The sequence below is a fragment of the Gymnoscopelus microlampas genome (genome assembly GCF_963454915.1).
Source record: "Gymnoscopelus microlampas genome assembly, chromosome: 13".
NCBI lineage: Eukaryota > Metazoa > Chordata > Actinopteri > Myctophiformes > Myctophidae > Gymnoscopelus > Gymnoscopelus microlampas.
The window spans coordinates 23,111,902-23,137,992 of NC_139950.1; the positions used below are offsets into that span (position 1 = coordinate 23,111,902).

General features: G+C 42.3%; 1 protein-coding gene and 1 long non-coding RNA gene across 2 annotated transcripts in view; one reads left to right on the forward strand and one right to left on the reverse strand.

Moving 5' to 3' along the window:
• Positions 1-433, forward strand: part of LOC311059207 — a 115,777-nt gene extending 115,344 nt beyond the window's left edge. Inside the window, exon 4 of the long non-coding RNA XR_014602138.1 lies at positions 363-433. This is a non-coding gene — a long non-coding RNA (uncharacterized lncRNA). The remainder of the gene's footprint in view (positions 1-362) is intronic.
• On the reverse strand, positions 165-23,687 carry bcl2l11 (BCL2 like 11). The gene is made up of 4 exons (XM_084076912.1): positions 23,288-23,687; positions 20,192-20,646; positions 15,413-15,534; positions 165-5,346 (listed from the first exon to the last, which is right to left on the reverse strand). Exons 1-4 carry the CDS (start codon positions 23,302-23,304, stop codon positions 5,212-5,214), a joined length of 729 nt encoding a protein of 242 aa, XP_083933038.1. The 5' UTR covers positions 23,305-23,687; the 3' UTR covers positions 165-5,211.
• Between the last annotated feature and the right edge of the window lie 2,404 nt (positions 23,688-26,091).

Here is a 26,091-nt window from a genome sequence, read left to right on the forward strand (position 1 = left end):
ATATTGAACAAAGTTCTGCTACAAACACACTGGGTCATTTGAGATTAGTTTCTGTTTCTCTCCGCTCAGCACAAAATGGCCTCCAACAAATTAATTTTGGGTACAGTATTATCCCCCCCCCCCCCCCCCCCCCCCCCCCCCCACCCCACAAAGAGCAATGCGACCATTCCAGAATGTAAGCCCTTATGAATGCCTAGCTATTTGATGCTATTTTTTGCCATGAATAGGTGGGTTATGTTTTGCACAGAACCAGACCATACCTGAGTGTCCCATGTTCATGTTGGTATTTATTGTTGCTCCTTGCAATCCTCACCTCTAAACCAAACTAGTTTCTATTTGTCCTTTTTTGCTTGTACAAAAAGGGAAAATATAGTAACACTGTCACGGAGAGGGAAGCTGATTGGAGCCACTACATGACATCCCTTCCTGAAAGGATCGGAGGAGGTGAGCTGCTCTTCCACAACACTTTGAGAATAAATGAATCACAATATGTTTCCATTAAACTACTGTATCAAGGAAATGTCAGGCAGTATTGAAATGAAATAATACAAATTCAAATTAGGCATGTTTCCATCAGCTGGGCAAAGGCAAATAAATAGACCAAGTGAAGGTAGACTGTACCTATGTCAGAAAACATATTAAAAAAGTATTTCAAGAGCTGATTACTGGTGTTTAACAATATGACAAAGGAAACATTGCTATGCCATTATTTATTCAACAAATGCATTTCAATTGCTATTTATCGCATTGTTTTATTGTCAAGGGAACCTCTTTTACCTCAACAAGCGAACAGTATGACATTTATCTCAGCCTTTTCCAATGCACAATATAAAATTTGGCACAAAAACATGTGGATGGAAACCCATAAACATACTGTAATGCCCTGGTGAAATGACACATGGAATGATCAAGAGACGGTTCCGTTAATGCTATGATCTACAGCCTCAATTGACCATATTCATGATGAAAGCCATTTTGCTCTTCGTACTCTAACTGCTCTTACTTTATACCGTATGAAGTATGAGCAAAATGGCCGCTATCGGAATATGGTAAATTACAACTGAGTGGTGGGGGCACCCACCATGGTCTGTCAATCACAATTAATACTTTTCAATAATAACCAGGTTGTATATTAACCAAATTACAAGCCATTTAATAGGGAAGATCTGTGAAAAAGTATCTCCGATGCATCAGAAATGACGATGAGAGTTGAATATGTGTTGCTATGCACAGCTAAATCCAGAGCGTTCATTTAACTCCAACAGTGTAAACAATCATTTTACACATGAAATTAACAGTTCAGATTGTACTATGCACGAGTGTGAAGCAAGTAATAAATTGTCAATGATATAACCTATATATAATGACATGAAATTACCAGGGAATCATTGTTATTTTTCTGTATCTCTGTAATGCCAAAACTCTCACTGGCTGTGAATAAGCACATTGCCAGTTTCAGAAGATGTCTTTCAGTTTCCTCCCTGCCGTGCTATGCTATTTCCTTCTGTCTTTACAGCTATAATACAGTACTTTGATATGAGGTTTTAGGTTTCAGTTGACACACCAGCAGAAATAAACGGTAGCAGAGTGATATTTGAAATGACACAGCAGAGGAATTGGAATGCAAATTTGTTTCAAAGAAATACCAGCCTGAATAATGATAAACATTGTCAATTGCAGACATTATAATACCAACATCAGCTGTTATTTCATTTTCATGGTCATCAAACGGTCTATGTGGGGTGTGGCATTACCATTTGAGATGTGGACAACATCGATGTGCACACTTTTAGTTTTATTATTATCTATATATCTATCCAGAAAATGTACTGTAGAATATTACATTGCTTCAATGCTCCCAGGGAGAGCATGCAGTTCATTTAGTCTCATTCAGTCTCTTTTACAACATAATAAAACATAAATTCATACTGTATATAGACTAGTTGACTGAATTGTGGTTACAGATACTTTTAAGAATCAAAATCCCGAACCATATTGTACACATTGACGCTTGGTAATCGTTTGAAATAACTTTTGCCATTGACTAATCTTGTCAGGCAAGACATTTGATTTTAATAGTAGATCATTTTGATTGATAATTTCAATACACACAATAAAGAATATCTCCAACAATACTCTTTTACAAATCTCTTTGGCCAAAACATATCACTTTTATCGTTCATTTTTACTTGAGGTCCTATGTGGCTCAGTGGTTATTTATGGCACAAACAGCCACAATTAGTGGTTTAATTCCTTGAGTAGCTCAATTGGTGATATATGGGATGAACACAGCCAGTGATAAAGTTTCGGTTTCCAACAGGGCCATTTGTGACAAAAATGAATGTGCCAGCAATTGCAATGTGCATGGGAATTGGCATTCGCCAAATCACTTTCAGTTTAAATTTTTGTTCTTCACTCTAGGATTGCAACCTTTGCTCAAAACAAAAGGAGGAACTGAATAAACAAAATATCACAGCAAAAATGTCTTTGAGAACTTATAGAAAGAGTAAAGTATGGTGTTGGGTATTTTGTGGCTTTTCCACCAAAGTTATTTTTTCATATCCGATTTTACTTAGGGGTTGATGTTTTCCTTGATTAGCATAAAGCATGCCACAATTTAAATATTTTGGTTTTAGTCCTCCACTCTCACTCCTAGTCAGCCATTGACAACATTTCTGACTCATACATTTATTGGTGACTTGTAATGCTTAATTTATTCACCAAAGTATAAGGCTTAATGCTAGTAATCTTGTACCTGTAGCTTATTCTGTAGTTGCACTTGATTGGGGTGCCAGGTAGCTAGAAAATATGTTGGTCCTAATAGTTACCTATAGTGACAATCAGAATATTTGTAAACAATAGGCTTGAACATACTGAATTCAATTCAATATGTTTGTTACTATCAGCAAGTCAAGCAAAAATGTATCCTATATGCTGCTAGCTGATTAAGCCGGGGTTTAGCGCTCCAATGACAACGTTTCCCTACAGGGCTCTCAGGGCTTGGTTGTTTTCCAGAAAACCTTCTATGATTGTTTAATGATCTGGCAGCAGTGAGCAGACTTGGCTGGGACACAGTCATGATGGTAATAAAAGGATAACAAGACCTTGTCAACAACACAAACTCTGCCAATTTGCATTACAAATTGGAAACTACAGTTGATAATGCTAAGGAGGCTAGTAGCCTAGTACAGTACAATTTGATAATGTACCTCAATATCCGAGTAAAAAAAAAAGATTTAATATACAAAAGTAAAGCTAGTTTGTTTTACTTATTTTGAGAAAAGTGCACAAGTGTTGATATACAAAAGTAAGCCAGTTGCGTATTCACATCAATCATTTAATTGTTTTGGGCTTTCCTATTGCTTAACTCCATGTTTCCTACTTGCCAATGGCCAACAGGTTGATAATAATACTGAAAATACCAATGAGTTCCAGCCTACCATTGTTATTAATGGTTACATAGATTCTATTGGAACTATAACTATAACTATTCAGTAACTTAAAACATGAACACATCACTGGAATTCATTGGATAGTTCCTGGACTTTAACACCTGACTTTTGCTTAGTTGTCTGTCAGTGTCTCACACCAACAACAGCTGATCTGCAAGCTGCAAACATGTTGCAGCACAATGTGTTGTGAGCTTGTAGATCTGCTATTTTCACTGCAGGACACAATGCACCACCAACTTAACGTGACTTAAAAGATGAGCAAAAAAAAGAAAAAAACGTTTACTGGTGTTTGACTTTTACTGGCAGGAATAACCCACGTGCATTCTTGCACCATTGAATCTTGGCTCTGGTGTTTTCAGTAGCACACAGAGGTATTTCATCATTGTGGAAGGGTTGGAGTTATTGACTGGTGTAATTGGGCCAAGAGCTGTCAGGCTGAAATTGAATCAAACCAAGGCAGTAAAATCTATTAAGGGGGATTTAGGAATAACACACATTTTCTCTATCGAGGTAAACCGTAGGAAAGTTGAAAGGCAGGCAGAATAGAGGAGGCACAGGAGGGAAGCCATTGGCTGGATTTGATCCTAGGCCAGCAACGGTGCATGTGGTTTCTAAACCACTATATCATCATTGAGCAAAGCTGTCTGCTTTCTTGTTTTGCAGCTGTTTCTTTCTTGACAGTGTAGCCCTTTGGGATCATTTAGAGTCAGGGAAATTAAAAAATATATAATAATAATAATAATAATAATAATAATAATAATAATAATAATATGACACTCAAAACATTTTGGAAATGTCACGGAAATTTGTTCTTCAGAATGTTTTCATGAAATTTCATCCAAAGTGTGCTCAAAATTATACTTGGCTGCAATGACAATGACCTCTGATCCTTAAATCTATCCCAGAGTCCCTGTGGTGGTATAATGTATAGCAGGAATGAGACATAACGGAGACCAGAAGATGTGGGATGCCATGTGGGCTCTAAGGTTTCTCAAACTGTGGTTTGAGGGTCTAAAATGTGCCACAGGCCTGTTGCTTTTTGGTCGTCAAGTAAAATAAATTGTGACATGCTCTCATGAGTCTGGGTTCCCAGAGAAGAATGCTAACTACAGTATGCTTATTTTGTGGACCACTTGAAAATGTTAACGCAACCTTTGATCTGCCCCATTACTCACTCTGTTGGAAACACATACTGACTTATCGGGATACAGAAACGTACAAACTACATATAAATAAACGTAAAAAGAAAAAAAGAATAAGTAAACAATATGTATACATAAGAGAAAAAAGTTGTAAAGACATATTTTGTACAAGGCACAATTCAAGAACTTCACCCTCCTCCAAGTATGTCATCATCAGATGACATCATCATCCCTGCACAAGAGCAGAGCGGACCGGAAAGGACCATTCCGGTGTTCCACTCCTTTCTTTGGTGGTTTCCTTTGGGCTCAGAATCAACACAGGAAAAAACTGAAGAAATTATCCAAGCGTTGTTGGAGAGATCTCAATGAATCCATAATTAACAGTTATTTGTTCATAACTGGAGATAAAAACAATTGCCAAAATTATGTTTCCTGTTGGAGTCTGAGGCATGGAGGAAGGACGGTCAAATTGAAGTCCTGAAAAAGCATCATTAAGTTGAAGATGTGATAGGTCCGCAGGTAGTGACAAGCAAACAGCGATCCAATAATGTACAGGAGCATATTTACATATGTATTTACAGAGGAGTGATGCTACGTCTGCTGGGTTTTCCCAAAGGCTAGATTTGTGATTGGTCCACGTTGTTGTCCGTAATCCCCTGCGAGTATAATAGTCGCGTAATCAGAAGAAGCAGTATCCCCATGCATAGCAGGAGGGTGGGCTCCTGGTGCGGTGGTGGGTGGTCTTCCCGTGTCTGTGAGAGACGAGAGGAGACACAAGGAAACAGACACATATTAGACAACTTATAGTACATGGGACATGTATCCCCAACCTTCAACTTGAAACCCTCAAAACAAGACGGGTCATGTGTACTTTGGCAGCATGCACAAAACATTTGATCGGAACATACATGTGTTTGCTAGATTAGTCACGTACAAACAGTAAGACAGACTTACAAAACCCCTTCTATACGATTTGGCCCTTAAGAGCCTTGAAGTAAATACTCCTACACAGTACACACACTTTGCATGTACAAACAAGGGAAGCAGGTACGTGTTGTTCATAACATACTGCCACACCTCCCTCTCTTCTCTCTGTCCAGGTTTGTGTGTGTGTGTGTGTGTGTGTGTGTGTGTGTGTGTGTGTGTGTGTGTGTGTGTGTGTGTGTGTGTGTGTGTGTGTGTGTGTGTGTGTGTGTGTGTGTGTGTGTGTGTGTGTGTGTGTGTGTGTGTGTGTGTGTGTGTGTGTGTGTGTGTGTGTGTGTGTGTGTGTGTGTGTGTGTGGGTAGGTGTGTGTGTGTGTGTGTGTGTGTGTGTGTGTGTGTGTGTGTGTGTGTGTGTGTGTGTGTGTGTGTGTGTGTGTGTGTGTGTGTGTGTGTGTGTGTGTTGTTCTCGCACACACAGCTTTTTTATTTGGCAGCATTTTGCAACAGACAAATTGAGACAAAGATAAGCTAGTTACTACAGAGTTTAAATTGACACTCCGGATTTTATTGTGCTGCTCTTGGAACCTTTGTTTTTCAAGTCAGGCAGCAAGGTCGGCTGACTACTGTAGTCAAGGAGCTAGTTCATAAATAAGTAAATAATGTAAGATGATTGAATGAGATTAATGACAAAGTGTTCGTATTGTTTAGGCCTGAGACACTTGATTACATCACCGCTCTTGGCCAGAGGTTAGTAATTGGTGCTATTGTGGACCTGTCTCAGCGCGTTATTCTAGTTTTTGCACTGATGTTTGTCTAGTCTGTTTGGTGTCGATTACTGGAACACAATGTAAACAAGCGTCGTCTTTTTTGTGATTTTATCCGTTTTGGTGTTTTTAATGGTTGCACTTTGTACTTTTAAATGATGCCAATACAAATATTCTATTATATTCCATGTCACTTTTCCCTCCCTCCCTCTCACTCCCATCCTCCTCCCCACCCTCCATGCTACAACTCAGCTCAGTAATTGCTGTCTGCGTCCGTCCCTCCCTCCTCTTCATATACCTCAGCTCAGTTACTCGGTCTATTGTGGCCCTCTCCAAGTGTGCTCCCTCTCCTCACAAATCATTACAAGCCTCTTGGCATGGTGTTGACTCAAACAGGTGGTATACTTGGCCCTGCGGCCTGGCTTTGCTCCATGGCCTAAGCAGCCGCTTCTCACAGATAAGAGCACTGGCTGGGCAACAGGGGCGACGGGGCATTTCCCCTGGGTCGACGTGTGCTCAACCTCAGCCCTGAGGAAATGCTACTGCCATAAAACTTGGTTCCTGTTCCTGAGTCAAACAGGGGTGGGGGGTGGGGGGTGTTAGGGAGGTGAAAAGTCTTTGCAGCAGGAGGAGTGGAGTGGAGGATAGGTGAGGCTGCTGAGATCTCTTTAGATGGTAGATTACTTCAGTTCTATACCTGACAAAGTGCAATACAGTAGCTATGCAAAAACACATCTTTTGCTGACGTTTTTAAATGCATCAAGATTTTCTTTTAAGATAAACAAGTGTCAGTATGTCAAAGAACTGCTATGTGCTTTTATTTAAACGTAAATTAATACAGTATAAGGAACACCTTTTTCAAATGGTGGATTGATATCTTGTTTTTAAATGTAACTGTTGAAATACTGGCAGACTGGGCCGGCAGACTAAACAATGCTGCCATGCTGCCATAGTTATAACCATAGAACAAGCCTCTTGCCTCAGGGTGAGCTTCTCCTCTGACAAACAGGATCTATATGGAAGAGTGTGAGAGGAATATCAAAGCTGTGTGGTTTTATTCGATAAACGAGCCAGAAACCACAGCCACCCCAAACGCCTGAGGCGGAAACAGGTGAGGGGAAGACCAATTAACCCTTCGCTGAACCACAATCTGGCAGAGAGCACAGAGTCGGAAAACTATGTAGTCTTGTGTATCACAGTGGGTTAGCGACGCTAATGTTAACGAATGGAGTCAGCTAGGCAGCAGTAGTTACTGGATAACTGACTCAATCGTTTCCATCGACATAGCTACAAAGTTAAAGTAAATAACCACAGAGTCGATTTAAGGCAGTTTTCAATTATTTGACAAGATCCTTGGGATGTAAGATATGAAACCCAAATGTAAAACTATCTACCACTTTTAATGTTAATCTCTTAATGGCAATCACATTGCCTGGATTAGAAGGATTAAGGTTTCCATTCCTTGTGTGGCTCAATGGAAATGCTCATCTCATCTCCAACTCTGGAGGTATTACTGTACATTTGCAAACCTTGTCAGCATACAGTACACTACTTCCAGTCTCTACAGACATTCATAGTTAGAGCCATTAGCTCACCGTTAATACTATCACTGTTATACTGAACAGGTCTGCAATAAATGTAGATTAACTGTGATGTTAATTTGAACTGAGTGAATAGAATATTAGCATCCGTACCATACTTCAAGTCATAGCAATAATGATTTACTGTACTGTGTAATACGGCTCACGCAAGTAAAATGTGGAATATCTCTTAAATTAGGGCTTGGGGCTTTATAAATTCTGGCGCAGTTTCCCTGTACTTTGTTTACCTCAAGAACCACAGTAATGAGTTGATTGACAGACAATCTAAAGTCTGTGGGCTGAATTAACTCAGATGTAGAGAAAATGAGAGGCAGATTGCTTAAGGTTATTTCATTAGTACAACTTCAGCTTACTGATTGATTAATCAATAGCTGGGTATTCGATGTAGAGAATTTGGCAAAGAGAGATGTTTTGTAATAAAAAACATAATTCATCTGACAAAGTGCTTTCCTGAGTATTTTTAGAGGACTTTTAGGACCCTGTTTCAAACTGATGGCATAAATTGACCCATGGCAGCAGGGCCGCTTCTCCCTACACGCACACTACGCAGGTTGCGTGGGGCCCCGCCTACCCGCCGATCAAAGAGGCCCCCTCTCCGCCCCCTCCCTTCAGCAGAAAATAACGTGCATTACTGCGTTCAAATCAGCGCAGGCTGCGCAGCACACTAAAACCGAAATAAAGTAACAAAAAAAGTAACTTTATCCGTGGGAAACCCGGGCGAGGGACACATGCGAGATGTGTCCCGTATCCTGCGTAGGGCCCCTGTGGAGTCTAAAGCGGCACTGCATGCCAGAGGAGGCACAGTACAGTCACAGTGTGCTAGTTTGGGCCACTAAGCAGCTCAATTGAAGCAAATTGGGGTTTAAGTGCTTTATTCAAGAACAGCTCAGTTGTTGGCAGGGTTTCACTTTCCCTGCCCAAAAAGGAGTTAAAAGCAAATCCCTTGCAAATAGGTATGTTGCAGTTTGGGACGGTGCAAAACAATCACTTACCTGAATTTGAATGGCAACCAACAGAAAACAAGACAAGATGACCACGGTCATCTTGTCTTGCCGGACCACGGTGGTATAAAGGGTGGGCCTCTATTACTTAGAATTAGGGCATTACAGTAGCCTATAGCAACGAGCAAATAATGTCAAGCCCCATTTCCACGGGTTCATTGTTCACTGATATGTCAGTGGATGGGGATAAGGGGACTTGCTGATATCCTCCGTTAGTTCTTCTCTAAAATGTGGGAAGTAGACAGACTTGCATCTGGTAAGATATCAAACAGTGTGACAATCAACGTAGATTGCCATCCTGATTTGTCAGCGCATGGTTTCTTGTGCATTGCCCACCAGTATAGCAAAACGTACACAGCATGACTTGTGCGATGTAGTAAATCTGGGATCGCAAAAAACTTGTTGGAAAACTCCTTCCAGGGTGAAGAAAGAGTTTTTTTTTGTCTGCCACATCATAGTGTGCAAGAGGATTTTTCTTATGACATCATATCCTTGCGTCATCTCCTTTGTTTACGTTAGATTTACATGCAATGATCTATTTGGACATTTTAAATGTTCCCACTTTGGCATGGCGACTAACCTTATGTTCCGACCGTGGACCCGCTGCAAGAAGCAGTAGCATAGTAGTTAAGGCAAGAGTGGCTAAAACCACAGCACAACACCTGATGACAGGCCAAGGCAGCAAATCAAACACATTAGGATAGACTACACCCCATAGCCTGGAGGAAAGATTGCTTTGCGATTGGTTAGTGTGTTGTTAGGCCAACTGGCTGACCAATGGTGTAACTTCATCAATCAGTGAATGACTGACGGACTCAGTAAGTCAATCATATTCACATGTGTAGGGCTGGGTACCACTGTTGCGGTCCAGCCAAAAACAATGACAACAATTAGGCCCACTAGGCTTGTGTTCAAAGTCCTTTAGCTCCAACCCTGAATGTCAAAACAGTGTAACATTTAGATCATCAATCATCCATTTTACAGATTATACAGTTGGTTTTGTGGGCCTCATGGTCATTGAAATTTCACTACACATAAAAAACCCATGTAAACCACTGATTTAGATTAAGTTACAACACAGTGGCCTTACTGAGAAACTTCTCAACAATTTCTCAAACACTTATACCTCAGGATCATAAGCACGCATGCACACACACACACACACACACACACACACACACACACACACACACACACACACACACACACACACACACACACACACACACACACACACACACACACACAAACAAGACTGTACATATACACAGTTACATGCACACCGTAGTTATGCAATATGCATGTCTGTAGACTCTGTACACACGCACATACTGTAGCCTGCACTCACAAATATAGGGCAAACACACACACACACACACACACACACACACACACACACACAGTTAAGACAGTCCGCCAGACAGACAGACAGACAGACAGACAGACAGACAGACAGACAGACAGTCATAGTCGCTAATTAGTCACCTTAAGGAATCATCTCTCTCTACACTGTCACCCTGTCTCCCTCTCTCCTGTCTCTATCTGTCATAATAATCATCATCATCATGTATACCTTGTCTCTGCTCTCATCCCATTCATCTCTCTGTCTACTCCCCCCCTCTTTTCATCATCACATTGTCTTGCTCATGTTGCCTTTTTCCATTTCTCAACTCTCTCCTTCCTTTCTTCCTCCCTCCCTCCCTCCTACCTAGTCCTCTCTCTCCCTCCCTCTGCCTGTCTCTCTGTCACTCTCTCTCTCTCTCTTCCTCTAACCTTGTGAAAACAGAGTTGACATTCAGTCAGCATTCACTGGGTCGGTCATGTGTTTCATTTCCATCGCCACAACTTACTATGCAGTCTCTTAAAATAGCACTCACACACACATACACACAAACGCACACACACACACAGTGTCTGTGAACCGCATGTGAACATACAGCGTGATGTTTCTCAACACTCAAAACACATCAAAACACACGTGCATACACGTGTTGTGCACAGAACCATTCACACTAAACAAGCACGCACATTAGCCGATTATGAGCTGTGAAATGATTCGAAGAAGAAAGGAAAAGGAAATTGGGCAAGGATTCAGCATGATCAGAGCCTTATTGACTTCTACTATAAAACTTAAGTTAAATATTTCAAATTCTATAAAACATCTGTGAAAAAGAAAATGAGTGGAGGTACTTCCGTGGTACTGTGGCCTATTGTGAGCATGCACACACGTGCGAGCGTGTGCATGTGCGCACACACACACACTCACATATGGCTAGCCTCTTGCAGAGCCACGCCGTAAAAAGAGTGTCTGGGCCTTTGGCTGTCTATCCATCTGCTTGTTTGTCTATCTGGCCTGCCTGCCTGCCTGTCTGTCTACTGTCTGTCTACTGTATCAGACAGGCAGACAGCTGGTCAAAACATTACCAAAAGCCAAACGCTACACAGTCAAATCCTCAGTGTTAATTTAACTGAAGTGTATAAATAGTCCATTGGGTTACATTTGTATACGCCCCACAAGTTAAATTAACGCTGAGGATTTTACTGTGAGGACAGTGGTTGATGACTTAATTCTGAGCTTTACTTTGTCACTCTACAAAAATAATTGATTTTAAAGTGAAAACTGTTTTGGTTGAAAATCTATAATTTCCGTGAAGCGATAAGCTAGATTGAAGTCCAAATAAGCCTGTAGTCTACTCTAAAAGGCAAAGCCACTTTGGCAGCTAGCAAATTAGCAGAGGATAATTTCTCTCCATTCTCCTCTTTCTAACTCACAACTCTGTCAACAATGACTTTCAAAATGCCCTTGAGCAAGGCATCAAGGGAGGCTTAGAAGGACAGTGGCTGGTCTGGACAGGTGCGAGAGTCTGAGTGTGTGATGTACTTCCACAGTCCATTAATATCACTGCAACTCACCTGGCTAAACTCACTCTCTCTCTCTCGCTCGCTCGCTCACTCACCACAGTCACACACACACACACACACACACACACACACACACACACACACACACACACACACACACACACACACACACACACACACACACACACACACACACACACACACACACACACACACACACACACACACACACACACACACACACACACAGCGCCACCAACAACAAAAACAAGGTGGCAGCAGCTATCCAATGACACCCACAGGTCCAGAATGTTCTGCCGAGTTATTTTTATCTGCAGGACAAAGAGCTGTACCTCCTACAGTGACATGACATTGTGTGTGTGTGTGTGTGTGTGTGTGTTTAGTAAATGTGTGTTCTGTGTGTGTGTGTGTGTGTGTGTGTGTGTGTGTGTGTGTGTGTGTGTGTGTGTGTGTGTGTGTGTGTGTGTGTGTGTGTGTGTGTGTGTGTTTATATGGGAGTATGTGCTTGTATTTTACTTGCGGGTAGTGCATGTCAACGTGTGTGTGTGTGTGTGTGTGTGTGTGTGTGTGTGTGTGTGTGTGTGTGTGTGTGTGTGTGTGTGTGTGTGTGTGTGTGTTTAGTAAATGTGTGTTCTGTTTAGTAAATGTGTGTTCTGTGTGTGTGTGTGTGTGTGTGTGTGTGTGTGTGTGTGTGTGTGTGTGTGTGTGTGTGTGTATATGGGAGTATGTGCTTGTATGCGGGTAGTGCATGTCAACGTGTGTGTGTGTGTGTGTGTGTGTGTGTGTGTGTGTGTGTGTGTGTGTGTGTGTGTGTGTGTGTGTGTGTGTGTGTGTGTGTGTGTGTGTGTGTGTGTGTGTGTGTGTGTGCGTGGCGGCAGGATAATTAGACCCTGTGCTTTGCTCCCTGAGAGCTCTAACCACAGGGCCAAGCCATAATGAATCAAGCCTGTCATGGACTGTGTATTCACACGCACGCGCGCGCATGCACGCACGCATTTGCAAGTGCAGTGTCCACTTACTCTATAACGCACTTACAGACACATTTACAGATGTAGCAAAACAAACACAGACACAATCACGCACGCACTGTGAAAATATTTAAACATTTAACCGTTTTGTCACGCACATGTTCATCAGAATATGAATGAGAGGGGAAGAGAGCGAGAGACAGAAAAATGGATACAGACAGAAAGGGAGAGAGACGAGGCAAAAAGAGATGAGAGGAGAAGGAGAGAAACAAAGAAACAGGGAGAGTAAAAGACAAAAGTAAAATTCGAGATTTTACTGTTTGTCTTTGTGGTAGACAGAGACAAAGAGAAAGGACAACACAGCCGTGTGTTTGCTGATATGAGCCATTTGTAAGACGCCCTGAAGGGAGCCAGCATACATCTCAACTCATGCCATGAAGACAATTAAACCTCACATGTCAACAGGTACTTGAGGCTGGAGTGGCAATATGTGTCCACACAGGGGCCTCTCTTTATGACCCTTTTCATATAGGCTAATCCCACTGGAAGTAAAGCGATGCTGCTGTGTGCCGATTTATATTCCATGTGGATCGCATACTGCATCTCTGCTTTAACATAATGAAATGCACTGCTGTTGTTAACATAATATACTGTACCTAACTGGATTAGCATTGAAATTAACCTCAAAGTTTGTCTGCTGTTCACCTCTTAACACATAAATTGATAAAATGTTCATTAGCCTTCATGAGCTTAATCATGCCCTTTACATTCTTCAACAGACTTAGCTTAGTACAACAGTAAACACACACACACACACACACACACACACACACACACACACACACACACACACACACACACACACACACACACACACACACACACACACACACACACACACACACACACACACACACACACACACACACACACACACACACACACACACACACAGATAGCAGACAGGAAGGCTGTTCCTATTACAGGGTAATGCTGTGTAATGTTTCTTTGCAAACACACAAACACACATATGCGTGTACACATGCGCTCACACACACACACGCGCGCACACACACCTGACAAGAGAACAGGGAACAAGCTTCTGTGTTCCTCTTTCTCTGCGTCATTGTTCTACAGTATAAACACACACGTGCAAACTTTCTTGAACTTTGTAACTTGTTTTTGTTGCTATACAATCAGTGCTGGGCTACTATTGACCTTAATGCACACACACACAAACACACACACATGCACACACACGCGCACACACACGCGCACACGCACCGTGCACGCAAACGCACACACTTAATTTAACATTTTGAAACACAAACACATTAGCACACGTGGCTTTTAAGACAAATACACACACACGGGCACGTCCCCCCCCACACACACACAGTTCTGTCAACACATTGTCTACATTAACTCTCTTTTTCTCTGTGTTTCTCTCTGTCTTTCTTTCTTTCTTTCTACCATCTGCAATACAAGTGCTACCCTGCCAGCTGCCATGAATCAAGCTATACACCTTCAGGCTATACCAGCTCAGTCTAATGATGCAAGCAATTATAGCAATAATACCTGGCAGGGCGTACTTTACCGTGATTAAAAAGTGATGCAGCTAATGTCAGCATTACCAACATGCTCAAATCCCAGCTGGGCACCTCCTTGAGGGTGATATGACTTTTACACAATGCTAACCAAATGCAGTGGTAACCCACTGCATAAAACAAGTACTGCTTCCAATTTCCCAAGTGTCCAAGCCTAAGTTATTGCTTTTTCAAACCTACATATAAGAACAACAAAACATGAAATAAATATAGAGAGATGTACTGCAGTTTTTTTGTTTGTTTGTTTCATTTTTTTGTTTAAGACCTCGCAACGAGCTTGTATACCTGCTATTTTTGAACATTTTTGAAAAATCTTGAAAGTGTGAGAACTACTGATTCAGAAGGCATTTGTAGAATCGGCCTCAGGTCTTAATGGGTTAACAACCTGTTGATAAACTGTGGCTGGATACTGAATGGCTGTGATACCATGTTGAACTCATCAGTGCGAGGAAAATAAATGTGCAGCCTCCTGCAACAGCAGCAACGTCATGTGGTGAATTGACACTGAGATGTGCTTTAATGAGCTGTTCACCCTCCTATAGTGAGTCAGTCTGTTTCTTTTTATTTCCACTGAGGACGATACACAGTAAAATCCTCAATGTTAAAGGACTACTTCACCCATTTTCAACCTATCTTCATATAATTGGTCCTCACTAATGCTCATGATAAAATGGTAACATTTCTTTCCACTCTGTGTCTCATAGAGGGCTGTGGACAGTTCAGAAACCCGTCTACCAGTGACATCATCATTAGGCAGATTACTTTTTTTTACATGTTTATTAACGCAAGAACAACGACTTCCATTATAGCATGCTAACTTTCCAGGAAGAGAAAGCCTGCAGTTTCTATTAGCTTGGATTCCCCATTGATGATGTCACTGTTTCTGAAATGTCCACAGCCTTCCTCTGAGACACAGACCAAGTAGACAAAAATTGTACCATATTATAATGAACATTAGTAAAGACCAATTATATGACGATAGGTTGAAAATGAGTGAAGTCGTCCTTTAATTTAAAACTAGAGATTTTCAAATAAAAATCCCCCCCTCCCCCATCCACCTTGATTACTCACCCGATGCAACAGCATGCTGTTGAATTGATCTCCCATTCGTCGGAGCTCCAGTCCTATCTCAATCTCTGTTCGCGTGTCCTCTGCCATGGCTTCTTCGCTAGAGGGCAGACTGGAAGGGCTGCCTGCAATTACAGGACGAAGAAAGCTTCTGTTAATCAAATGTGACATATGTTGGTAGCATTGCTAGTACAGCCCTCCCACTGGAAGACCAAGTTGAAGTCCTGCATGTCTTCAAGTGCTGTCTGAAGTGCTGCACAAATCCCATTCTGTGGCTGACCCTTCATGGACAGTAGAGTGCCACATGGAGGGGGTAGAAAAAGAGAGAGGATATAAGACTTTCTCCTGGTTTCTGAAACTATGGGTCGAGAGGGGCTACAATGCAGGTCACAAATTGAATTTATCAGCTCCCACGCATAACCAGTCAAGAAATGACGATGTTTCGGTCATCGCTCAACAAAAACATTGCGTCTGCGTGCTTTTTATTCTTGGCGAATGCATAGGTCAAGCCTTAGAAGAGAACTGGTCAATTGCAACACAACAAATATGACCACACATGATATAGCATATATAAGAGAGAGTAGTTTAGCCGTGATTTACTGTATGATGACGCACGCTTAATTATCTTTAATTTTTGCATCCTTATTTTCTTCCCCCCCCCCCCCCCCCCCCTTTCTTTTTATTTGTTTTTGTGTTAGCCTGCTTGGTTGTTTGTTTTGTCGATGCAGTTATGTTATAAAATCAATAAAAATGTGTTAAAAAAGAAAAAAGGGACATACTAAAGCAACATTACTGCGGTTGACTTAACGCCATCAGACATACATCTACAGTATGACTGAAGTTGCCCAATATCAAACAGAAGGGTCAAGGGAGGGAGTGATGTGGTTTAGGCAGCACACATTTTTAACATATCTTTAAGTTTATGTTAAATTATGTTTTTTTCACACATCCAATGTCTCAGGTTAAGTTGGACTTCTTGTTTCCCGACCAAGTAGCCTACAGTTATATGGGAATTTCTTCAATGAATTGAATGTATTCATTTTGCCGTGCAGATCTGTGTAGCGTGTGTGTGTGTGTGTGTGTGTGTGTGTGTGTGTGTGTGTGTGTGTGTGTGTGTGTGTGTGTGTGTGTGTGTGTGTGTGTGTGTGTGTGTGTGTACGTGTTAGTATGTGGATTTAGAGTCAATATAAAAAGAAGGGGTGCTGTCCCCTATTCCATGTGTATTAAGTGTGTGGTTATAGTACATACAGTATGAGTAACAAAGAAAAGTGAACTCCGCTTATGACTCATGTCAACGCATATGTATGTTATGAAACCTAGGGTTAATATTTCTCACATCCTCCAATATTAGAGACAGTATACTGCAGAGGCTCGCGGACGGGACTCAATTAATACAATGACCGTGAAGTCAGGAGCCAATATGTTATAACAAAGAAATAACAACGCAACGGTCCCTGTGTTATTGAGGCCCAGAACATGGGGCCAGAACATGTCGTTGCCTGTTTTTAGGGCAAAACAGTTTACCACAGAGAGCTTTGTGGAGTAAAATAAGGGATATAGTGAATATTGGTAAAGTGGGACACTTATTGAAAATGTGTTCTCTGCATTACTTTTACGAAACATCACAATACTTCATGTGATACTACTCTAAATTGTATCATATAACTTCTGACAAAAATATATTAATGTCAACTTTAGTAGGTAAAAGTTCTTCAATGGATTTGTATGGATATGAAAAAGCTAAGTTTCAAGTGTACATCCTTATCATCATCTAGTAGTAGATGCTTTATGCAAATAAGTGAAATGGCTTGAGACAAGCTTTGACATGCAAACCAGTCTCATCCATCTACGATTAATGGTTCAGAAGTTATGTATGACATTGTGTTCATCAATAATTTAGATTCTTGACCTTTGCCCTCCAAATTACACCGTATGTGAGATATTGAGTTACTTAGTGTTAGTATAGTTTCATGATCTTGTGCTGTGATTTGATGATGATAAAATGTATTGAGTCAATGTGGACAGAATGACACATACACAGAGACAAGACAGCTTCACTGCAATAGTTCCACAATCGGCTTAAACACACAAAACAAAGAGAGCTGCTCCTTACACCCAACCCAAGCAGAGCAAAGTGGTTTGAACTGACTGACCGACATTGCCATCCTACCATAGAGCTGTACACGTGTCTGAGTGCATGAGAACACTAGGAAACTAATAATTTGCTTATTATTTATATGTTACAAAGATTCACCCTCGTCTCCTTGTATGTTAGGATAATGTTTTCCTCTTCTGCTGTGATAGGAACAGTAATCAGGGTGATACAGAACAACAACAACAGATAAACTCCTTATGTTCTCTATCTCACTCCATATCTTACAATACACACACACACACACACACACACACACACACACACACACACACGCACGCACGCACGCACGCACACGCACGCACGCACGCACGCACGCACACACACACACAAACAAGCAGTCCACTACCGGTGTTCACACACAAATTCTCATGCATACCACAGGCACGCATCAGAGATAACTCCAAATGCACATGCATGTACTGTAAACACATATGGAGATACACATGCATGCAGACACAATCGCATGACAAATCACCACACAAAGATGCATGTAGATATGCACATAATCACGTGCAGTACTGTGCTAAAAACATAGACACGTTGAGATGTAGAGATGCTGAACATTGAGATTGTTATTGAATCTTAATCAGCCTCATTAAGAAACATATTGTGTGTTTGTGAGAGAGACAGAAAGACAAAGAGAGACATGCACACAGTAAAACCATCAGTGTTCATTTAACACTTGAGAGCATACAAATGTAACATTTGCATGCAAGAGCGAAACAGAGGGAATTACTTTTGTGAGTGTGTGTGTGTGTGTGTGTGTGTGTGTGTGTGTGTGTGTGTGTGTGTGTGTGTGTGTGTGTGTGTGTGTGTGTCTGTCTCTTCCTTATCATTGGTCATTGCTCAGCCCCTGAACCAAGTGAAAGAAAGGGGAAGTATCCACTGTCTGCACCCCACAAAAGACCTGCAAGGGTATTTTGACTGGCTGGCGCACGCACATGCACACACACACACACACACACACACACACACACACACACACACACACACACACACACACACACACACACACACACACAAAAGGCTTTTTTTGACTGATGTCTGCTACTTAATGAATGCTGCACGTGCGTGCGTGTGTGTGCGTGTGTGCTTGTGTGTGTGTGTGTGCGTATATGCACTGACACAAGAGTAAAAGATCTGTTTTGACTGACGGAGGCCTCTGTTACAATGAAACAGAATAAAAGAGACACGAGAATCGGACTGGCCATCAACACTCTAAAGACGGAGGCCCTCATCCCCCAACTCACACATACAGAATGAATTTAATCAAACACACACACACACACACACACACACACACACACACACACACACACACACACACTTGCAACAGTAAACTTGGGCTCATGCGCACACACATACCCACATACACAACAGGATTGCATATAGTATGCTTGTGCACACTAACCGTGCAGGCGCACACACGCGCATACGCGCTTTGTGTCTGTACGTGTGTGCGCGCATGCGCAAACACTTATGCTGCACAGCTAAGTAATCAAAGAGGGCAAGATAAAACTCTTCCTTCCTGTGAGTCACAGTTAGCAACAGGATTCAAGGAAAGAAGTTGGATCCAAGGAAGCATTGTGTCTGGTCTAAAGACTTTTATTCTTCATCCTGAATCCAGATCCTCTGATAAAGGAGCCAAAACACATTGACTGCTGTTTGAGATGATGAGTCAAGGCAAGTGGAGTACAATTAATTCACCACTTGTTACAAAACAGGTTCTTCACAAAACAGCTTGACACAAAATTTGTAAAAAGAAAATAGAACTCCTCTGGTGCTATAGATCTCGTATGTGCACAATAAAGTGTTTAATACCCTATAATAAGCGAATACAATACGCGCGCGCACACACACACACACACACACACACACACACACACACACACACACACACACACACACACACACACACACACACACACACACACACACACACACACACACACACACACACACAAATGAGTAGCCTAATGTTCTCTCAACAGCTGTTCCACTGAGGTGCACTTGGGTCATGCAACTTCTATTCAGTTGCTATGATTGTGCTCAATTATAAATGGGTAAACCACCCTATGCTGCTTCTAGGTTTTGCTTATTTCACAACCATAAACTGGCAAGTAGCCTACTCTAGTTTCTTATTTGGTACTATGATCTGTTCTGGTGTGCTGTGTGGTGGATAACCTATATCAGTGGTTCTCAACCTTTTCACCCCCAAAATAATCATATTTGAACTGGGGACCCCTCACACTGACAAGCACTTGTAATTGTAGGATTTGAGGCATTACATTTAGTTTGACTCGGTTCCAGAGATAAAAATAGCATATTTACAAGCTTGGCAGAGTGAGCTTTTAGCCTACTGTGGCTATTTTCAAAAAATAACTTTCTTATATTTTTGACAATTTGGCAAACCACCTGGGGGTCCCGACCCACAGGTTGAGAACCACTGGCCTATATGACATGTGCTCTCTGAAACATTTGTGGCGCACACGTTCAGGAAAGCGGGCGTGAACGATTCTTAGTCATATTGGCCTATTGCGTAAAACCCACGCCACGATAACCATCAATCTGTCAACTGGGGCTCCGAGGTAAAAAAAAAAAAAAAAAAGGACCGTGGTGATCATTACCTCGCCACTGTTCTCCACTGTGCGCCTCGGATATTCGGTGCACGGCGTGCGTCACCAGCTGACTGGAGAGTGTCGGCGTCTGCGTGGACTTGTCCTCAACTTGAACCGGGGGATACAGCGGGGAGTTCGGCAACGACTCTGCTTCGAACGAGAAGTAGCCGCTGGAGAGACGCCTGAACAGCGGCGACCTCGACTGGAAGCCGAGGAGACCGTTGTTACTGTTAGGGGACGTGACGGTGTTAAGTCCTCCCCGGCACGGCGACAATGGGACCGACGACGACGACGAGTCACCCTGTCGTCCCCTCGACCGGCGGTGGCCACGGCTCGGTTCGCCGGCTGCGACTGTTGTTGTTGGGCTGTTGGAAAGGAGGACTTCTGCTGATACTTTGGTGTCTTCTCTAGTTTCCCCCAGTGTCACTGTGACAGCGGACGAGCCGTCCGACCGAGTGGATGGTCTGTTGGACAAACAGAGTGGCACCGTTAGGTTCCGTATTGTCACTCAGTGTAGCCTCATTTAACTCTGTTGGACTTTTATTAGACTAAATACCGTATAGCCCTATTCATTTAGGCCTATTTGCAAATGTGACCAAGACTTTGCGCATGTCACATATTTAACCAAATCTGATTAAATAGGATATGATTCTTCTGCTTCATCTCCGTCGCACGAAGGTGTCACACTGTCACACGCACGCCAATACCAAAGTGGTCGACCCAAAACACAGTCTCCCCGGGGCAAATCCGGCGACCTCGGAACAGTCGCCACTTGGAATTCCTAAACGTAACCTCAGTAAACTATGCCTATTAACCTAACCTTATTCCTAAACGTAACCTCAGTAAAACGGTGCCAAAACCTAACCTCATTTCTAACCGTATCCTGAGTAAAACAAATACAAGAATACAAGGACCGCTGGGGGCGAGCGGTCCGCGGAAAAAAAAATGGGGGTGAGGCGTGTTTTGGTCTCACTCACGTATAGGTTTGTATTGGTCCATTGCGCTCAGTGCCTTATATCCGAACGCACAGCGTGGCATGGCTACATCTGTCATTCGTTCATCTCCCGCTCTCAAAACATGATAAGTTTCTCAACGATATTTAAAGAACATAATCACTGTAGCCTACTAGCCTACAGGATGTGTAGTTTGTGTCAAATCTATTGCCATAATTTAATTTCCCCTGTTCTTGTTTTGAGACGGAGGCTGCTGGTGTGATTCCAGGATGTGTTCCAAGGGGAAACAGCCTGGATGCAGACAGTAGTAAGTAGGCTAGACTAACTGCGTCACACACGCTGCACCCAGCGACACTAACCCGCTCCCAGGGGCCAAGTGGACTTCCTATTTTATCCACAACAAATGGAAATCCACCGTGCAACAACAAAACATAACCTAGTGAAACGAGCCAATGCAGATTTACGTTTTCACTGTGGGCTATGTTAAAAGTCTCAAGCGCTGGTGCTGATTTATTAAATAAGTGCTCTCTTTTTATTATATATATCATTGTTTTTGTTGAGTTTTTCTCTCATGTTGTCGTGCTATGACATGACAGACCGCTGCTTTGCGCAAGGAATAGCAATGCGCCCAGACCCGCTTTATAGTGGTTCTCTTCTCTTTCCTCATCCTGCCAAGTTGACATCATGTTAAAATGTGCACATTAGTCATGATGAGCACAATCAGACTTTGGATTAAAATCAGGCACGCATGATGATGACCGGTGAATTTAACGCAGGGACGGTAGCTTATAGCGGCGTAGGTTACTGTGGTGGTAGGCATAAACTACGATAGGAAAAAGAGAAAACCTGGATCAACTTTAACATAATCCAATCCAAAAGTCAAGAACGTCGCTGCGCTGTTTAAGTTTTCACGATAAAGGCTAAAATACAGAGGGGAAATAGCCTAAACTCTTTCCTCTAGCCCACTGTTTCCCAAACAGTGGGTAGGGACCCATTTGTGGGTCGCAGACCAATTTTTATGGGTCGCGAGTTAAAACCTCTTTATTTTTTGTTTCCTACATTCTGTTTTTAATTATTATTTAAAAAAAATTAAAAGTAAAAAACGAATTCAAACGTTTTCCCAAAGAATTCCATAAAAAAACGAAATGAAAAAAAACAACATTAATTAGAGGGGGACAATACTTTTAAGAAGTAGTCGAAATAGTAGATCTACATGTGAGCTTGTAGATCTGCTATTTTCACTAGTTTGGGTCTCGACTCTCGAGCTAAAATGTTTGGGAAGTTCCGTGGAGTGCGAGGAGGACAGCGCATGTAGGCTATTAGAGAGGTAAACACTGACTGTAGACAAACCTAGTGGTACATTACGCCACCCTCAGGATACAGCGCGTGTTGTCATATAAACGACAAATAAATCTAAAATCCACTCCTGATGACCGGCAGAGATCTATCGAAATTGGGATACAGACTAGAGAGACCACCAGTCCACACAACATCTAACATGGTGCGCTCTGTGCGCATTGAGTCGAATGCCACTGCCACATACATAGTCAAAACATCCGTTATAAGATAAACACAACGCATCGTTTATCCTGCATTTCATTTACCGTTACGGTAATTCGGTAAATGACTAAAGTCACTAACACGAATACATACAACATGATCCGTGCCCGTGGTGCCGTTCCGCCAACTTGGAAAATAGTCTAGGTTACCAACCGCGGCGCCGTCACGCAAGTTGTGCATCGGTGCGTCAAGCGGCATTTTATCTGCGATCACGCCGGCCAGGGGTCAGTGAGATCGATATTCACGGTAACAACTCTCTGCGATGTGTCAGGTGTGGCTTTTCTGGTGGCCCCAACCCGCTAAATTCCAATTTTGCGGGTTACAACGTTGTCGCTTGCCATTAAGAACTGATCTACAAGCTCACAACGTCACGGACGCGCTGGGACAACTTAAACGACACCGTCAAATTAAGCTCGATTAGGGTTCCTTCTCAAATTTAAAAGCGCACAATTAGTGAATCTTCATACTCATTAGTAATAGTAGTAATAAGTTATACAAAAGTTGTGATTTGAGTTTATAGAGGGGGGGGGGTATCCTAGTTGTGGTTGAATAATTAAAAATAACCGCACCGCCTTTATGTCTGCAAACTTACCTGGACTTGTCGGACATGTCCAAAGAGACGCGCGTCACTGGCAGCAGGGCATAACCCGTTGTCAAAACAACAATAACACCCCCCGAAATATCCTCAGACGCGCTTTAAAGAAAACTTCTCCGATGTCAACGAAAACAAGTAAGAATTCCACAATGTTAGTTGTCAGATTGAACTCCAAACAGCGGCGTCAAAACTGTAAAACACATAGTAGCTTTAGTTGATCCGTCTTGTCCGCAGATAAAAAGGCAATTCCAAGCGGCGCTCAGAAGAAAAACACGGTGCTCCACTCTGAGTCTTTTGTCTTGTGTCGGTGAGCAGTCACACAGTGCACATATGAGGATGTTCCCTCCCTGCTTCTCTTTCTCTCTCCCTCTGAATGCAAAAAGTTCAAGCAGCTTGTTAGAGCCCTCAGCCCTGAAGCAAGAAGCCGTCCTTCTATGACGACCCGCCTATGGGTGGGGTCTGTGTGTGTGTGTGTGTGTGTGTGTGTGTGTGTGTTGTCCAGCGACACCAGACTGGTGGCGTCATGTCAGACGAGTTTAAGTATTTGATTTCCGGTTGGATATTTCAAAATAAAAGTAAGGTTGACCGACAGACAAGTGTTTTTGTGATGATCACTTATTTAACAGCCAACCAAAAAAAAAAAAAAACAAATAAAAGAAAAAAAGTTGTACCTACTGAAGAACACTGCTCCTAATAGTTAGGATGGGTTAAATGCAGAGGATACATTTCACATACTGTGTAGACTATGTGAAAATGTACAGTGACAAAAACAACAACAAAGAGGACTAAACATTTCGATAGAGGCTACTGCACATGATCTGTTTGTATCCAATATGCAGCAAATTGCTGTGGCCGGCAACAGATCTTGAAACTGAAGTGTTGTTCACAAAAGCCTTTAGCCTGTCAGTCAAGTGAGTGTAATACATCTGTTCATGTAATTCTAACTGAGCAATTTCCACTTCATTGTTTTGAACGAATAGCTTCCCTAAATTTAATAAAATCAGCTGTGACAAACCTGCGTGTAAGGTGATCATCATCCATTTGAAACCAACTATTAACACATTTGTAACCATTGTGAATAGACAATCCCCTAGTGCTGTGGGTTTTGAGCTATAGTACAACAATTTGAAATACTCCTTTGGCTGTAATTGTCATAACACATTTGCAGCCACTTTGTGATAAATACATCATATTTGTGTTGCAGACATTTCTCTTCCAGGATCAACACCTTTTCTTCTAGAACTCTTGAAAGGTCAAAACCATGCGACATATTTGCGCCTTTATTTTGAAACTTAAGAAACGGAAGTAAAATGCTTACCCATTGTCATGTGGATTTGTGGATTATTTACACTGAATGACGGAACTCTCCCTCCTCTGTTGATGAATCTCTCTGTCTCTCACATCCTCCCACCCCCCAATAATATGAGACTAACTACATTATAGTTAGGGATGGAGAGACAGCAGAATTCACAACCAAAAAAGGTGTTTTGCCCCCAAATTGGCCAATATCTTCAGCTGTGTTATAGCCTAGGGTACTGAAATGTAATGTGTGGGCACACACACACACACACACACACACACACACACTCTAACTTAAAGGAGTCAACCATGTCAGAAATCCAACTGCATAATAGTAGTCCAATACAGATACTATGCGCTTATATAAAAAAAAAAAATCTCCCCACACACTGTGTGTTGTCACTGCTGTTGTATCCTACTGACTCACCTACCAGTGAAGAGCCCCCACCAGGAGGATGTAGAGCCATCGTCCCACCCAACACTCCCTGCCGACAGTTGCCACCCCAGCCTGTAGGAATACGTGCAATGACAATTATCACCCTCCCTGCCCGGCTTCCCTCCCACGAGCACGGGCCAGTTGTGCTCGTAAATACGCTCGAAAAAGCCAGATGCACCACGGTGGATTAGAACCCACAACCTCCACGGTGGTGGGCAGACATCTTTACCACTGTGCCACCCGAGCGCTTTGTAGCTTTCTTATTTCCACAGATGTGAACATACAGTAGAGCATACCCTCAAGCAATATATAGCGTATAGCCACAAGGCCCAGCATGCTTTCTTGAGTTTGTTAAGTAGTTGTACTTTTTACCTTGAACTTTAATACTTTATTATCCCCTTTTAATTTGTGTGCTTGTGTTTTTTTCCTCCCTCATTAGTGCAGTTTCCTTTGCTTTAGGTCAGTTGTTCTCCATGTGGTTTAGTACACTTAGAGAACCCCCTACAATGGCGGATTTTGCCATGTGCCTCTCGTGGCTCAGGTTCACTTCAGACGGCGCGCCTCAGTCTGTTTTTTGCCCAACTACTTCCTAACTTAATATTAGGGGCTGTGGTCTATTCTCACTAAGCAGGGCGAGTGTTCAGCACCAAGTGGGGCAAGTGTTCCGCACCAAGCAGGGCGAGTGTTCCCGAGCCAAGCTGGGCGAGCGTTCCGCGCCAATCGCGGTGAATGGTCAGCTCAAAAAATGGGGGCGAGTGTATTTTCGGGCAAGCGTTCCGGTTACCTACTAAAATGACCAATATATAAAGACAAGTGTGCACTTTGCTATACACTGGTTGACCAGGTCGAAGCAGGTGGGCAGCGGACGCCACAAATCATTGTCCCCGTTGACACCAAAATTGCAATGCGCTGCTCATTTGCAAATGACAGCCCCTTACAACCCCTCTTCTCTCACATCAGCACACATGACGTCTCCAAAATATAAAACACAAACAGGCAAGGAAAAACATGTCACTGCACATCAGGAAATTGGGTCATTCGTGTTATTGAATTACCATTTCTCCTT

What these genes read in the sequence shown, in the direction of transcription:
- bcl2l11 (XM_084076912.1), bottom strand. An exon ending in CAGTGGAGAACAGTGGCGAG is followed by an intron (nt 15,535 to 20,191) that starts GTAATGATCACC and finishes CTGTAATTGCAG; the next exon opens with GCAGCCCTTCCAGTCTGCCC. An exon ending in ACAGCATGCTGTTGCATCGG is followed by an intron (nt 5,347 to 15,412) that starts GTGAGTAATCAA and finishes CGTCTCTCACAG; the next exon opens with ACACGGGAAGACCACCCACC.